Source organism: Brachionichthys hirsutus, chromosome 1 (genome assembly GCF_040956055.1).
Source record: "Brachionichthys hirsutus isolate HB-005 chromosome 1, CSIRO-AGI_Bhir_v1, whole genome shotgun sequence".
Taxonomy (NCBI): domain Eukaryota; kingdom Metazoa; phylum Chordata; class Actinopteri; order Lophiiformes; family Brachionichthyidae; genus Brachionichthys; species Brachionichthys hirsutus.
The window spans coordinates 510,964-528,181 of record NC_090897.1 but is presented as its reverse complement, the minus strand read 5'-3'; the positions used below and the strand labels follow the sequence as shown (position 1 = coordinate 528,181).

Below are 17,218 nucleotides of genomic sequence, written 5' to 3'. Positions count from 1 at the left end.
GAAGTCGCTGCAGGTGGGGCAGGCTTGGAGGCGGAGACAAGAGGGAAGCGTTTAGAAGCCGAGCCTCACGCGTCCGCGCTCGGGTTAGCGTTAGCGTTAGCGTCGGCAATAAAGCACATGGTGCGATTATTGATCAGCGGCGGCCATCTTCATCTGAGGAGGCTGCGCTGAATCCGAATGACGGCGAAATGAAGATCACTGCAGTGACGGAAGCGTTGTCTGATTGGAGGGGGCGGGGCGTCCGGCTTCACGCCGTGGCGATACTCACTGCGGTTGAGGTTGGGACACTGGGCGATGTAGCCGTTGGGGGCAAACACCAACTTCACGTCCTGGATGATGCCCTGGAAACACAGGGGGGGGGGGGCAAATGAGTCACATGGGTTGCCGTAGCGACTGAACAAATGAACTACAGAACTAGACCAAGCAGCTCATTCCCTTGTGTGATGAGGATGATGATGACAGTGATGAAGGACAGGCAGACTGACAGCACATTTACCGTATTTATCGATTGATTGATCTCTTTCCCAGCCCACTGCAGCGAGTGAAAGGCTGCTGATCGATCAATAAGTTAAAACACACAAAGACACGGGGGGGGGGTATCTGTGGGAGGGGTCCACCCAGAGAATAAAAGAATACTGAAAATATCATCCAAATGTTCAATGAATATTTAATATTGGCTCCTCCCATTGAACATTGGCTCCTCCTATTGAACATTGGCCCCTCCTATCGAACATTGGCCCCTCCTATTGGCCAGAACCCCCCCCCCCCCCGCGTGGCGTCCTACCTTGAACAGGCCGTGTTTGTGGCTGTGCTGACCCAGCCACACTCCGCTGCCCGGGGTCAGCTCCATCTGGGGGGGGTCGATCACCCGCTCGTAAATCCTGCAAACAAGTCAAAGGTTATTTGGTTATGCAAATGAGGCACGAACACCTTTCTCATTTAGCCCGGTCCTGGAATGAACACAGAGCCAGGAGACCGTGTGCGCGGCGCCCCGCGCATCCCAGGGCACGGCTGCGGGTTACAGTGAATCATCGCCATGACAACGTGCCAGAGGCCACATCAAAACAAAGTCGAATGCCGTCATTCGTCAGGCTTCAGAGATCCCGCCTTCAGGACGAGGAGAAAACGAGGAACCGGCAGAACGCAGTGGAGTGTTTTGATGTTGGCCCAGTAGAGCAGCAGGGCTCGGCCGGTAGCCATGGCAACGCTGTTGGGTTCAAGCCACATCTGCGGCCTTTCTATTGTTAATGCGCACCGTTACGATGAAACCGAAGCGGAATGGGATTATTAATCCCTAGAAGCCTGCGGAGAGGAGACGGACGGATCAATAACCAGGAAGAGAGGACAGCGGCGCCGCAGAGCCAGGCTCCGCCTCTTAACCCGCATCCACGTCTGAGCCTGGATCGGAATGGGACCAACCATCCAATCTAATCCGCTGATGAGGAGAAGCATTCCACGCCGAAACAACGACCCGCCCGTCGACCTGAAGCAGGGCGTGTCAGGACGTTCACCGTCGTTCTGCGTTCCACACGGAACGACGGGCCGCTTCCCGTGCCGGAGAGAGGAACGCCGATCTGGAAATCTGAGCTCCTCACCTGAGCTCCTTCACTCCATGTTCTGGGGCGGAGTCTAACGGCGCTCATTAAACCTGAATCCGCCGCGGAGCCTTTAAAATGCGCTCAGATTACTTGAGATTAAGCCCTTCACACGATGGGTAACAAATGAAATATTAAATTCAAGAACTGAATCTCAAATCACACTAAAAGCTGATTATCTGTTTAAATGAAGATCTGAACGGTTTAACCTCCGAGAACGATAGTAAAAACAAAAACCAAAGGGCTAGCCGGATCCACACGAGGGGGTTCTAGGGGTTCTGGTTCTGGTTCTGCAGCCTTAATGCAGCCACAGATCCAGCGACGCGGTTCTGCCTGCAGGGATCCCGGAACATCACGCGTCTCCAGAAAGCAAGCTGCGCTTCTTCGGGAACGTCGTTCTCATCTTTTATTCACCGTCGTGGAAGCGGCGCCGCAGCGTCAGTCTCTCTCGAGTTTAAGTGCTCCAAGCGGAACGCCGCCTCCAAACGGAACGCCGCCTCCAAGCGGAACGCCGCCTCCAAGCGGAACGCCGCCTCCAAGCGGAACGCCGCCTCCAAACGGAACGCCGCCTCCAAGCGGAACGCCGCCTCCAAACGGAACGCCGCCTCCAAGCGGAACGCCGCCTCCAAACGGAACGCCGCCTCCAAACGGAACGCCGCCTCCAAGCGGAACGCCGCCTCCAAACGGAACGCCGCCTCCAAACGGAACGCCGCCTCCAAGCGGAACGCCGCCTCCAAGCGGAACGCCGCCTCCAAGCGGAACGCCGCCTCCAAACGGAACGCCGCCTCCAAGCGGAACGCCGCCTCCAAACGGAACGCCGCCTCCAAGCGGAACGCCGCCTCCAAACGGAACGCCGCCTCCAAACGGAACGCCGCCTCCAAGCGGAACGCCGCCTCCAAACGGAACGCCGCCTCCAAACGGAACGCCGCCTCCAAGCGGAACGCCGCCTCCAAGCGGAACGCCGCCTCCAGCAGCGGCTGAAAGGATCCTGAACGCCGGCCAGTTCAGTCAATGCTCCCGTCCTGTTAAAACCAGTCCCAGTCACCTTCCAGAAAACCAAAACCAGGAGCTGAGGAGCTGATGGTGAAACCGGAGCAGCCAGTGAGGAGCTGATGGTGAAACCGGAGCAGCCAGTGAGGAGCTGATGGTGAAACCGGAGCAGCCAGTGAGGAGCTGATGGTGAAACCGGAGCAGCCAGTGAGGAGCTGATGGTGAAACCGGAGCAGCCTCTGAGGAGCTGATGGTGAAACCGGAGCAGCCAGTGAGGAGCTGATGGTGAAACCGGAGCAGCCTCTGAGGAGCTGATGGTGAAACCGGAGCAGCCAGTGAGGAGCTGATGGTGAAACCGGAGCAGCCTCTGAGGAGCTGATGGTGAAACCGGAGCAGCCTCTGAGGAGCTGATGGTGAAACCGGAGCAGCCTCTGAGGAGCTGATGGTGAAACCGGAGCAGCCTCTGAGGAGCTGATGGTGAAACCGGAGCAGCCAGTGAGGAGCTGATGGTGAAACCGGAGCAGCCAGTGAGGAGCTGATGGTGAAACCGGAGCAGCCAGTGAGGAGCTGATGGTGAAACCGGAGCAGCCAGTGAGGAGCTGATGGTGAAACCGGAGCAGCCTCTGAGGAGCTGATGGTGAAACCGGAGCAGCCAGTGAGGAGCTGATGGTGAAACCGGAGCAGCCAGTGAGGAGCTGATGGTGAAACCGGAGCAGCCAGTGAGGAGCTGATGGTGAAACCGGAGCAGCCTCTGAGGAGCTGATGGTGAAACCGGAGCACGTCCCGATCAGGCGGCAGGCGGATCACGTCTAATGGATGAAATGACCCACATTCCTTCACCTGCAGGACGCGGCGCCGCCTCTACCTCCAGGATAGAGACGGGGGCGGAGTCTCCTCGGTCTCCTCGTCTGTAGAGGCTCCACCTCCTCCGCTGGGGGAAGCCCCCGTCCCCGTCCTCTTCCGATAACAAACGACCAGTGTAACGGTATTTATGGAAAGAACAGAGAGGCGTGTCCCCTGGGCCTCCTTGGTGCGGCGAGCCCCGCCCCCCCTCGTTGGACCGACCCAGAGCGGGGAGGCGGTGTAATGGCACGCTCCATCACCCCGTACACAAAGCAACAGACACAAGGAGGCCATGAAGGGCCTTAAAACACGGCGAGAGACGTGACGGAGGGCGGGGCTTTCTGCCTGAGCGTGGGGGGAGGGGCACTCACCAAGGGCTTCAGGAAAAAGGACGAATAAAACGAGCAACGAAACGCAGCGTCGCCGCCTTTAATGAGCGAAGGCACAAAAGCAAGTCGTATCATGATGAGATCTTTAAGGCGGCGAGCTGGCTCCGCCTCCTGCTCCACCGGCCAAGTGAGTAATGAAAGGGGCCGGATTTCATTTCATCCAGCGGTACGCTCGACTGAAGCGAGTCCAGGACCGGCGTCAGACGCCAAGCGTGATTATTCTGACGTGCTGCTCTGAAACCTTTGATCCATAATCCAGATTATAATCTGGATGCAATCCAGACTGAGAAGGAGATCGATTTCACAGCCGCTTCACTCGAGCAGCCGTCGACCTGCTTGAAGACTTAAGAGGACAAAATCAACACGTCCACGGCGAGACAACCTTAAAGGAGATTTATGAGCGCTCCATCCAGGGGGGAGGGGCCTCTGAGAACGCTACGAACACACTTGTGTTTCTGATGAAGGAACAGACTTCAGTCTTTGACTCGCCGGGTCGGCGCTGCCCGTCATAGAACACGATGTGGGTCAGAAAGCAGGAGCCCGGCTGGCGCTGAACGGGTTAAGGGGGAACCGGTTCCTGCACCTGAAGGCTGCAGCCAATGAGGAGCCGCTGGTTTCATTCTACTCGCATCGCATCACGCAGGCTGCAGCGGTCCGCTGGGAACGTGCAACGACCTTCGGGGGCTTGCTGGTCGGCAGCGACGCCGTTAGCACGATTAGCCATCAGGTCCAGAACAAAGCGGCGGCGCCGCCCGCGTGTCGGGCCGCTGCCACTAATTCAAGTAGAGATTGCTATTAAATTCAACCGTTGCACCAGCAGACACGCAAATGATGGGCGGGGCCTGCAGAGGAGCGGCGAGCTCGTTCTCCCGGAGTCAGCCAGCGTGCTGCTCGGCTTCCGTCGGCCTACGAGCGAACGCAGCAGCAGTTTAGACGCTAGTCCAGATTAGCAGCTCTCCACACGCTAGTCCAGATTAGCATCTTTCCACACGCTAGTCCAGATTAGCATCTCTCCGCTCAACCCGCTAGTCCAGTTTAGCAACTCTCAACACGCTAGTCCAGATTAGCATCTCTCAACCCGCTAGTCCAGATTAGCAACTCTCAACACGCTAGTCCAGATTAGCATATCTCAACGTCCAAGCAGTCGGTTTCTGGTCCAATCAGATTCGTGCCTGCAGTCGCCTCGCCTTCACGTTTCTATTGACGGGAGGAACCCGCAGAACCGGAGAGAACCCACACAGACACGGAGAACAGACAGACAGACTCCAGAGTCTTCTTGTTGCCAGGCAACAGCGCTATCCCCTGCACCACCCAGAACAAATCACAAATCAAGCAAAGAGCGAAAACAAACCAGAAAGAGTCGTTTCTAATCAATCTACGAGTTTCGCTTCAGAGTTTGTTTTTGTTGCGTCGTTTTCGACATGCACCTCAGGGCGCCGTATGTCGCCTGTAGCCACGCCTCTAACCCGTCACAGCTGGAGGCCATCATTATCGATCAGCTGTGACGGAGCTGCGATCGATTATTGATCGAGCGGCGGCCCTTCGCTCCGCGCTCTGAGCGAGGTCATTCTCCCCCGCCGACCGCCTTTCATCCACGCCGGGACGGCGCTCAGATGCTGCACGGTGCATCAAGGTGTCTCACGCCTTACCTGTTACAGTCGACGTGCAGCAGGAGGTGGGAGGCGCTGATGGAGACGGCGATCTTGTGCCAGACGCCGTCGGCGAGGCGGTAGGGGAAGGACTCGGAGCGCGGCTTTCCCTTGAAGCGGTAGCGATAGCGGATCTCCTCCCTCACGCCGCTGCTCTCCAGCTCAAAGTAGCTGTTGTAGAAGGAGGAGGAGGTCAAAGGTCAGATCACGAACAGCTCAGCGGCTTTAGGTTCTATCCACGATAGCAACACTAAAAGATATCTGGATATCTAGGGGGCGCTCTTTAAAGTTCAGCTTTCACCTACGCTAGCCGTATGCTAATCGAGCAGCATTCACATCGGGTTCCACCTGAACGGCGTGCTAACTCAACCAGCTGGCGACACGTTAGCGTCCTGACAGCGTCCATCTCAGCAGAGAGGGGAGGAGAGCTGTGATTGGTCCGTTTCCCGCCGTCCTCGTGTTTGACCGCTGCTCACACTCCGCCCTCGTCAGCCACGCCGAATTGAGAAGCGGCCATCTGCAGACGGCGGCGGCCCGAGAGCCGCGGGCAACCGGTCCTGACATTTCAGCTTCCCTGCAGCTGGAACCTGAAAAGGTGCAAGCATGGCTTCTGGCCACAAGAGGCAGCACTGAGCTGCAGACCAGTAGAAACCATGAATAAAGGGAGGGCGGCTAACTTTAGACAAGCTTGTTTCCATGGTAACTCTGGATGTTCCGTCCCTAAAAGCCAGTTAAAACAACCAATCTGTGAAAGTTCAGTTTGTCCGGACATGAAAGGCTGAGGACGAGGTGGACATGTTGTCCAGCCGGCAGCCCGTCCTCATCGGCGCCGCGGTGAGACGAGGCTTTGAGTTAGTTCATCACGGCCGCCGACTGGCGACGATGACGGCGTTCCCGGGATGCAGGAAAGCGCCGGCTCGGCAGAAACGGGATCCGTTTGGTCTATGAGGCCGAGTGGAGCAGCAATAAACGCTCCGTCCCCGTCCCCGTCCCCGTCCCCGTCCCCGGCGCCAGACGCAAGAAGCAAAAGACTCCACCGCTAACACACGAGTCTGAGCCTCACACGCCGCTTCCTGTTACCCGACGTCGACAGCACACCTGGACGCAGGTGAGATAGCAAAGCGCGAGTCTTTTGGGCTTGTAAAGGTTCCGAAACCGAAGCACCTGAAGACGACTCGCTGCTGTCCGGGTTCTCAGAGGCAGAGCGCTGGTCCGTGCAACAATGTTCCAGGTGTTCCAGGTGCTGCATGTGTTCCAGGTGTCTGACCCAAACGCCACTGCATCACGGCTCCGCTGCGTCCTCGTGGTCGCGGTGGCGCCGACAGTGGCGCTTCCTCTCACAGCAGGAAGCGGGACATTATTCCGGTTGATGATTCCTCGCCCGGCGGAGCAATCTCATCCCGATCCTGATTTGACTTCACCTCATCTTCATCTCTCTGCAAACGTCGACGCCCCCCGACGAGAATTCATCTCAGAGTCTCATTTCGAGATCCACCGCGGGCGATGATGAAGAGGATTCCAGGTGTTACCTTACCTGTGCTCTGCCTCGTGGATGGAGAAGACGACTCCGGACGTGGAGGACTTCTGCTGGACGGAGGCCAGGAAGGTGAACTCGCTTTGACCCCTGAACAGCCGCAGCACCTTCTCTGTGACGCGCGCCGGAGCGTGAACGGCGCGCCCGGCATCTGAAGGAAGGGGAAACGACACGTGAAACAGGAGGAAGCACGGCCACGCCTCCTGCACAGGTGAGCAGGTGTCACACACCGACGCGGCGTTAACGTCTGCTGCAGCGGGACGGGTCACGCTCATTAATATTCATGAGTTATTAACAAACAAACTGCAGCACAACAGAGCTTAAGATGTTTATAAACTAGTTATCTGGTGAACGCTGACGGTCCTTTTCCAAAATAATCGTTTGTTTTATTTATTTATTCATGAATATTCTAATCATCCACACGGAGGCCCGGTTCTGGTGCCAGTCCCAGATAAACGGACCTGGGGCAGATCAGGACGTTAGAGCGGCCTTAATCCAACAGGTCACCAACATGAAGCCCGCTGATGAAGAGGAGGGCGATGAAGAGGAGCTCCGGAAGCAAAGGAGGAAATGTGAAAGAATTATCACAAAGCCTTCCAGGAATTTGAATTAAAAAACGTTAAATACTCTCGGTGTTTTATTCAATAACATTTTTATTCAGAACCAGAACCCCAGATAAAGACCAGAACCATTCAAGTCCGCGGCGGCGGCGCTAACTGAAGCTAGCCGTCATAGGAAGACAGCAAATGTTGGAAACGGGTTTGAAAGCGAAAGTGAACAGAGTTCACACGAAATAACGGATGAGGGAGCGCGTTTGATGCTCGTGAAGAAGTCGGGCGGCGCCCAGGAAGCCCCGCCCAACTTCTGAAGGATTCCTCGGCTCCTGAAACATTCATGCATGCGAGGAGATGAAACTTTCATGAGGTTCACGCTTTCCTTCCCGTTACGAGGAGCGAACCCGACTGAAAACATTTAACCCTTAATGGTGAAGAGTCACAGATCTACGGAGACGGAGGAGGAGGAGGAAGAAGCATCATCATCCGAATGCAGCCGCGTCACTCAGGGAGCAAGCGTGCAGAAGCATGGCGCACACCTGAGAGCGTTAGCGTTAGCATTAGCATGCGTAGCGCTAACGCACACGTGTGATGAAGCGTGAAATCATTGAACGGCCTTCATGAGAACAGGTGAATCATTCCTCTCCGATGACGGACGCTAACGCGCTAACGTGCTAACGTGCTAACGTGGCTAGCCAGCACGCCTACGCCGCTGCTTTGAAGGTGTGACGTTACCGGGTGGAACTACTTCCTCTTACCGTGTAGCATCACTAACTGAACGCCACGTGTGTCGTATGAAGTCGGATACACGTGCGCTCCCTGTCTGAAGTGCACGTGTGCATCGCAATCAGGAAGTCAATACTTTCAACTAGCGGTAGCGGTAGCTTCGAGTGTCCATCATCACGGTTCGGTTTGACGTTTTTCCTTTTTGCCATTTCTCGTTTAAACAAAGTGAACGTCGTTTAAAAACGTAGAATTCATGCCGGAACGTCAAACCAGCTTCTAAAGCTCAGATTAAAATAAACTCAGTCGCTGTGGGCACTAATCTCAGTGTGTGTGTGTGTGTGTGTGTGCGTGTACGTGCGTGTGTGCTCCTATCCGTAATCAGCTCCCCCACAGAGCCACACAATGCTCCTCTGCTGTGGGCAGGTTTTAACAGCGCGTTTCAAACCACACACACACACACACACACACACACACACACACACACACACACACACACGCGATGTGAAGTCTTTCAGGAAGTGCTTTGAGGTCCGTATCCGTCAGGCCCCCTGCTGGGAGCGTCTCAATCCAAGAAACCTCACCTACTGTGGACCCCCGGGGGCCCCACAGAGGCCCCTCCCCTTTCATCCTGAATCAGCCAAGCTTAATTAACTCCTCGCGCTCCGATCACCAGAGAAGCACCAGGAAGCAGCCTTCGTCCTCTCATCATCATCAGCGCAGAGAGCTCCTCGTCTCCGCGAGCGTCCTCGCCGTCCGCTCAGCCGAGCAGGACGGCGTCCTGATGAGGCCGCGATAACTCCGTGTGGGGACAACGACTCCGTGTGGGGACAACGTCTCCGTGTGAGACAACGTCTCCGTGTGAGACAACGTCTCTGTGTGGGGACAACGTCTCCGTGTGGGGACAACAACTCCGTGTGAGACAACGTCTCCGTGTGGGGACAACGACTCCGTGTGAGACAACGACTCCGTGTGAGACAACGACTCCGTGTGAGACAACGTCTCCGTGTGAGACAACGTCTCCGTGTGGGGACCACGACTCCGTGTGGGGACAACGACTCCGTGTGAGACAACGTCTCCGTGTGGGGACAACGACTCCGTGTGGGACAACGACTCCGTGTGGGGACAACGTCTCCGTGTGAGACAACGTCTCCGTGTGGGGACAACGACTCCGTGTGAGACAACGACTCCGCGTGAGACAACGACTCCGTGTGAGACAACGTCTCCGTGTGAGGACAACGTCTCCGTGTGAGGACAACGTCTCCGTGTGAGGACAACGTCTCCGTGCGAGGACAACGTCTCCGTGCGAGGACAACGTCTCCGTGTCCCTCAACACGCGTCAGCGACAGATTAGTCGCTCGTGACTCCGGCTGATTGTGTCAGAAACGATGAATTATTTAAACGAACGGCGCTCCAGATGTTTCCCCGCCTCCACGACAAACGCTACATTCTCTCAAACACGGAGACGCGAGACGAGAGGAACTCCTGAGGCGTGCGTGTCTCAAGATGAAGAACGCTGCAGGAAAACAGGTGCTAGCTTAGCTAACATTGCTAATTGAGCTCCGAGACCTGCCAGCTGCCCCCCCCCCCCCCTGGTTTATGATGGACCAGGCATTAACTAGCTCCATCATTAACCTGCTTTACTAGCCTTAATCCCTACCGGTACGTTAAATGCTACCGCTAACGTAGCCTCACTGCTAGCTTCGTCTGGGCACAGCAGACGGCTGGATGCTAATTCTGTTTGACGCTGCAACATGAGAGACATTTTGATGCCATCATGACCTCCACCGAGGCGGTTCTGGTTCTGGTTCTGGTTCAGCCCAGACTCCGTGAGTCGTTCACAGCGAGTCGTTTCTCCGAGCGGCTCAACCCCCCAGACTCTCGTCTACTCACGCCTCCAGTGACCCGGTTCAGGAGCAGCGAGTCCAGACTCAGACGGAGGTCTGGTACCCAGAACCGTTACGGCCCATTTCAGGCGCCGCCCGCGTCCAGACTCGTAGGACTGAAGACTGGCGGCCTGCGATGGGGAGGAAGACGCCCGGGGGGGGGGGGTCTCATTCAGGACCGCTGTGTATGCACGCCACGGCGCCTGAAACAGTAATACGACACTTCCCATGCAAACGCCGTGAGCCATAAAAGCTGACGGGGACGGACGTGCACGTCTCTGTCTCCGGAGACCTGGAGGACAATCGAGTCACGCCCACACCGGAGCTCACCAGAGGAGATCCAATCAATTTAAATAATCGCTCATTTGAATATTTCATCGCGAGCTCCTCCCCCAGAAGGTTCCGCCCCCTCAGGAGGTCTTCAGCTCTGTCTGCATCACGGAGACGCCGCTGGACCTTTCTAAAGCAAAGAGCAAAAGAGAGAACTTTCCTGAGGAACGTCTGACTCCATAATTATAACTGATCAATTATTCTCTTCTATTAATAAGCAGGTTCCCGATGCATCAAAGGGTCGCCCGTCACAATGAGCCCAATCAAAGGTCGCCCATCGTCCCCATCAAAGCGCGGCTTGCAGCTCTCCGTCTTCCTTCAGAGACAACTTTAAGATAAAAAGCTTGCAGTCAGGGAGACCACGAGCTCCTCCCCCCCCCCCCCCCCCCCCCCCCCGACTAAAACAAGATGACGGCTCGGCTTGTGCCGCAGCCAGCGCTCACATTCTTTATTTCTAAATCCAGAATCCTTTGATCCTTCACCGGAGACTTCTGTTTGCTGCTTCTGAGCGCTGAAGCTGCGACGCCGCAGCATCGCAGCCGTCACCAACAACTCAACAGCGGAGCAAAATAAACGACCCCCCCCCCCCCCCCCGAATAGAACCCAGGATTCCACAAATTAGCTCTAAATCTAGACAGGAAATGACATCACCGAAGATAACTGTTTTAAAGCAGCTTTGTCACTGAAGTCTTTCTGCGGGCAGATGGTTGTCGAGATACCGGCACGGATCAGAGCGTCGGATCGGAGCGTCGGATCAGAGCGTCGGATCAGAGCGTCGGATCGGAGCGTCGGATCAGAGCGTCGGATCAGAGCGTCGGATCGGAGCGTCGGATCGGAGCGTCGGATCGGAGCGTCGGATCGGAGCGTCGGATCGGAGCGTCGGATCGGAGCGTCGGATCGGAGCGTCGGATCAGAGCGTCGGATCAGAGCGTCGGATCAGAGCGTCGGATCGGAGCGTCGGATCGGAGCGTCGGATCGGAGCGTCGGATCGGAGCGTCGGATCGGAGCTTCACCGAAGGAAAACGCTGCATTACGAGTCAGCGCTGCACGCCGGATCAGGACACGCTGACGGCTGCACCCAATCAGGGAGCTGATGCAGGATCAATGTGGTCGATCGTTACCGGTTCAAGCATCAAGCATTCCTCCTGCTGCTGCTCTTCAGTCTCCAAACTCTCAATTCTTTAAATCGTTTGAACAGAGACGTCTTTCGTCTTGGTGAAGATGAAGAAGAGTTACAAGAAGTCACAACCAGCCAATCAGAGGCAGGGAGCAGTCCGCGGCGTCGCCATAGTAGGACGCATCAGATCACACAACCGCCGACCTTCACCGAGGGATGCAAGAACATCCTCATCATCCAATCAGAAACTCTAAAACGTGTAGACCACACCCACATTCATACGGACACACCAATCAGAGAGCAGACTGCGTGAAAGGATTCCTGATTGCTGCGAACGCCGGCAGGAGGAAGAGGAAGACGAGGGTGTGAACGCCACCATCCCGTCTGGAGCCCGAAACGGCCACGGAAGCACGGGGACCGTGTGGAGGCGTCACGGTAACCAGAGGTAAGGGGGGCACACAAAGGCCCCCCCCCAACACGGGGACCGCGTGGAGGCGTCACGGTAACCAGAGGTAAGGGGGGCACACAAAGCCCCCCCCCAACACGGGGACCGTGTGGAGGCGTCACGGTAACCAGAGGTAAGGGGGGCACACAAAGCCCCCCCCCAACACGGGGACCGTGTGGAGGCGTCACGGTAACCAGAGGTAAGGGGGGCACACAAAGGACCCCCCCAACACGGGGACCGCGTGGAGGCGTCACGGTAACCAGAGGTAAGGGGGGCACACAAAGGCCCCCCCCCAACACGGGGACCGCGTGGAGGCGTCACGGTAACCAGAGGTAAGGGGGGCACACAAAGCCCCCCCCCAACACGGGGACCGTGTGGAGGCGTCACGGTAACCAGAGGTAAGGGGGGCACACAAAGGACCCCCCCAACACGGGGACCGCGTGGAGGCGTCACGGTAACCAGAGGTAAGGGGGGCACACAAAGCCCCCCCCCCCCAACACGGGGACCGCGTGGAGGCGTCACGGTAACCAGAGGTAAGGGGGGCACACAAAGGCCCCCCCCCCCCCCCAACACAGGGACCGCGTGGAGGCGTCACGGTAATCAGAGGTAAGGGGGGCACACAAAGGCCCCCCCCCACCGCCTCCTGCCTTTCACACCTGTCAGAGATAAATTCTGCCCTTTGATTCGTCTTTGCATCCTCGTCTCATCTCCACCCTCAGAGAGCACGCAGCTCTGTTGAGCGGCGCCAGCCCGGCCCGGCCCGATCCGGCCCGGCGCCAGCCCGCCGCCGCCTGACGCCGGTGTGATAACACCCCCCCGGGCCGCACCCGGCTGGCACGCTTTGACTCTCTAAAAGAGGAGGGATGCTGAAATGTTCAGAAGAAAGGAAACCTGTACGGAGACACGGAGCCACCAGCTCGCCTTGTTCATCATCCCGTCGTCATGGTTACCCCGCAGGTACCGCCGGGACACTAAAAAGACATCAAGACCGACGTTTGATGACCCGCCACGAAAGTCCCTTCGATAAGCAGCCGTCCATTCCCGCCGTCCCACGATGGACAGGAAGCGTCAAAGATGAAAGGTTGGACGCAGCAGCTGGCGCCACCACCAGGGCACAGACTGCAGCGCACGTCGGATCACGGCCGACCCGTCTCAGCCTGGACACGGACTCTTTGACCCTCCACGGTCCATCCGGACCAAGAACAGCTTCTTCCCCTCGGCTGTAAGACTCATGAATACTACTTGCACTGTTCCATTTGTACTGCGTGATGACGCTAGTTTACTGCTGCTAGTACACATCTGTGTATCCACTCCTGCTGCTGCTGATGTGTCTGTACTTGTATGTTTTTGTATTTAGTCATTACTGTTAGACGTAGCACGACTTCACCGAGAAACGTTCCAGTCTGTGGACCCTCACTGGCAATAAACTGGTTCTGGTTCTGATTCTGGTTCTGATTCTTGAGAGAAACCCAAGAACGATGAAAGAAAGCCTTCATTTTAGACACACCCCGGTGGCGCCGGCCGGACCCCCTGCTGAGCGACAGAACTCCCAGGCGGTGGCGAAGCAGCTCGGAACCAGAACCGCAGGAGACGGCACCTCGACCTCGGGGACGGCACCTCGACCTCGGGGACGGCAGGTCTTTCTCCCGTCCAGAGTGAATGGGACGTTCCGGGTCTTTTCCTCTCCTCTCTCGTGGTTCCGATCCGCTCAGCCGATCAATCGGCCCCTTCCTGTCTCCGCTAAGAGACGTGTCTCTTGAAGACGTATTTACCGTCTGTCCGTCCCACAGATTAAACAGACGCGCTAATCGATCACCGGGTCGACCAGGAGCACGGCTCCCCCTCCGGAACGGGCCGGTTCCATCGGGCTGATCAGAACTATTGTCCTTAAAGGCTGACAGGAAGTGTGTTTATGGATCAGGGCTCGGTTTGTTGACCCTACTCAGCCCGGAGGAGGAAGAGGAGGAGGAGGAGGAGGAGGAGACTGACCCGAGAACATCTTCACCTTTAATCGATGATTAGAACAACGACCAGATAAACGTTAGCTGTGATGTCATCGGAGTCAGATTAGCATCCAATCATTGCCTTTCATTCCCTCAGTCAGCTGATCAATACTCCCTGATGATCCCCCCCCCGGAATCTCTTCTTCAACGCCGCCACAAGGTCAGCAGGTCAGCAGGTCAGTAGGTCGGCGCCACGACCCCCTCCAGAACCAGGTCCGGGCTTCCTATTGGACGAGCCGCCTGCCTCCTCCCACACGACCCGCGAGGCTTTGAGTAGGAGTGTGCGTGTGTGTGTGTGTGTGTGTGTGCGTGTGTGAGTGTGTGCGTGTGTGTGTGTGTGAGTGTGAGTGTGCGTGTGTGTGTGTGTGTGTGTGCGTGTGTGTGCGTGTGTGTGTGCGTGTGCGTGAGTGTGTGTGTAGGCGTGTGTGTGAGTGTGTGCGTGTGTGTGTGTGTGAGTGTGAGTGTGCGTGTGTGTGTGTGTGTGAGTGTAGGTGTGTGTGTGTGTGCGTGTGTGTGCGTGTGTGTGTGCGTGTGCGTGAGTGTAGGCGTGTGTGTGTGTGTGCGTTACCTCGGAACAGGAAGGCTTTGCTGCCGTTGTGGAGCCCCCCCACCGGGGTAATTCCGTTCGTGGCGTTTTCCCGGTCGAGTTCATCGATGATATCGATCTGCTCGTCTGGATCTGATCCGAAAGCCGAAGCTGAGGAAGAGACGAAGGTGAGACGTGGAAGCTGCGGGGTCGCGGCCAGGTGGGAACCCTCAGGTGAGAACCCACCAGGTGGGAACCCTCAGGTGGGAACCCTCAGGTGAGAACCCACCAGGTCCTCAGGTGGAACCCTCAGGTGGGAACCCTCAGGTGGGAACCCACCAGGTGGGAACCCACCAGGTGGGAACCCTCAGGTGGGAACCCTCAGGTGGGAACCCTCAGGTGGGAACCCTCAGGTGGGAACCCTCAGGTGAGAACCTACCAGGTGGGAAGGTTCTCACCTGAGAACAGACGCGTCCAATAATCAGTTCCACTAAAACACGGACTAAGACCCGCGAACTGTTACACGCAGTGAAACGTGCGCGTGCGCTGCCATGACAACGCACCGCAGATCGCACCTGTGTTCTTCACGTGCACGGCGCGCACCTGATCCATCCCAAACTGCAGCTGATCAGAAGGTACCGCTGCGGTTCCGACCCGCTGTGAAACCCCACGAGCCCGCGCACGGTGCAAACTGTGGCGCGTACAGGTGAAGAGAAGCGCGTGACACGAGGCGCGCACTGACCTGGTCTGGTGAAGAAGAAAAGCGGAAGCAAAGCCACGTACACGTCCATTTGTGTTTGCGGTTCGTGCACGGAATCCACGCTGCGTGTGCACGCTGCCCCGCTCAGGTCCGTCTGGCGCGGTGAGCAGCGCGCACCTCGGCTGGATGTGACGGAACGGTCCACGGCTCAGGGGGAGGGGGGAGGGGTTCCCGTGCTGAACGCGCGCGTCCGTTTGCGGTGTTTGAACGCGCGCCGCCGGCGGCGGGAAGCGGCATTTAAACCGGACGACGCTTCTTAAACCGGACCCGGGACGATAATCTGAGATTATCCTCGACCGTGGACCTCTAAGCCCTCCCCTCCCCCCCCCCCGGCCGGACTATACCAACTTACAGTTTTTGGATGTGATAAAACGCGTTTCTGAGGAAAGTTTTGGGATGTGGGACTGTTTACCGAAGCTCCGCCTCCACGCGGGGGGGGGGGGGGGGGGGGGTGTTCAACACACTGCCCTTCATCACTGCTTCCATCGACCTCTCCTCCTCCTCCTCATTGGGGACCATCACTCAGCATCCCCTACTTCCTGTTTGGGGCTTCCTGTTTGGGGCTTCCTGTTTGGGTCGCTGACCCAAACTCTCAAAGGGAGGAAGGTTGAAAACCGGTGGCGGCGGACGGTGGCGCTATAACAGCACTTCCTCCAGGTGGAGGGTGGCGTGTGATTGGACGACGTGACATCACATGACCTAAAACAGCAGCTGAGAGGCGTGAACGCTGCTGCTCAGAGAACCAGTAGCGATGAGGACACGGAACCACCTCCCCTTTAACCCCTCCCACTCTGACTCCTCCCTCTGAACAGCGTTAGGAGAGGCAGTGGGCGGGATCATGTGACATCATCAGTGGATCATTTAGCTTCAGGTCATGATCTCAGGTATTTTTCCCCGGCTTGTAAGACACGCCCTGCGAGCCAGAACCTGAACCAGAACCAAAAACCAGAGCCACAACCAGAGCCAGAGCCACAACCAGAACCAGAGCCAGAACCTGAACCAGAGCCAGAACCACAACCAGAACCAGAGCCAAAACAGAACCAGAGCCAAAACCAGAGCCAAAACCAGAGCCAAAACCAGAGCCAGAGCCAGAACCAGAACCAGAACCAGAGCCAAAACCAGAACCAGAACCAGAACCAGATGATTGACAGCGCGCTGATTCCATCTGCCCCGGCGGCTGAACGCCGTCGCTGATTAAGTCTGTAAGCCTGAAATGTCAGAGCCCTCAAAGCCACGGACATTTACCGCCTGCTCCGTGTGTGATTGTGTTGCTATGGCGACACCAAACGGGCGACAGAGAAATCACCAAATAAACGGGTCTTCAGCCGAAACCAGCAAAATACTGGAAATGAATGTCAGCAGGAAACCACAAGCCATGAGCAGCCGCTGTTAGCATTAGCTCCATGTAGCATTAGCTCATGTAGCATTAGCTACATTTAGCTACAGCTGTAAATCTGCAGAGGAACGTAAACAACATGCTTGAATGATCCAGCTGCTGCTGACCGACGGCGTCGGGTCAGCGCCACGGCAAGAGGTCACGGGCTGGGAGGGACCACGGGGAAGACGCACACACAGACACACACACACACACACACACAGACACACACACACACACACACAGACAGACAGACACACACACACACACACACAGACACACACACACAGACACACACACAGACACACACACAGACAACAGACAGACAGACACACACACACACACACACACACACACACACACACACACAGAATCACACACACACACACACAGACACACACACAGACAGACAGCCAACACACACACACACACACACACAACACACACACAACACACACACACACAGACTCACACACAGACAGACACAGACACACACACA

The 17,218-nt window shown here is 56.8% G+C and overlaps 1 protein-coding gene across 1 annotated transcript in view; it reads right to left on the bottom strand.

Moving 5' to 3' along the window:
* Positions 1-15,375, bottom strand: part of LOC137895017 (protein kinase C-binding protein NELL1-like) — a 22,369-nt gene extending 6,994 nt beyond the window's left edge. The window contains exons 1-7 of the mRNA XM_068740498.1: positions 15,327-15,375; positions 14,627-14,755; positions 7,001-7,151; positions 5,467-5,637; positions 785-881; positions 269-341; positions 1-23 (exon numbers count right to left, since the gene is read on the bottom strand). Coding sequence (XP_068596599.1) covers positions 1-23; positions 269-341; positions 785-881; positions 5,467-5,637; positions 7,001-7,151; positions 14,627-14,755; positions 15,327-15,375 — 693 coding nt within the window. The remainder of the gene's footprint in view (positions 24-268; positions 342-784; positions 882-5,466; positions 5,638-7,000; positions 7,152-14,626; positions 14,756-15,326) is intronic.
* Positions 15,376-17,218: the final 1,843 nt, after the last annotated feature.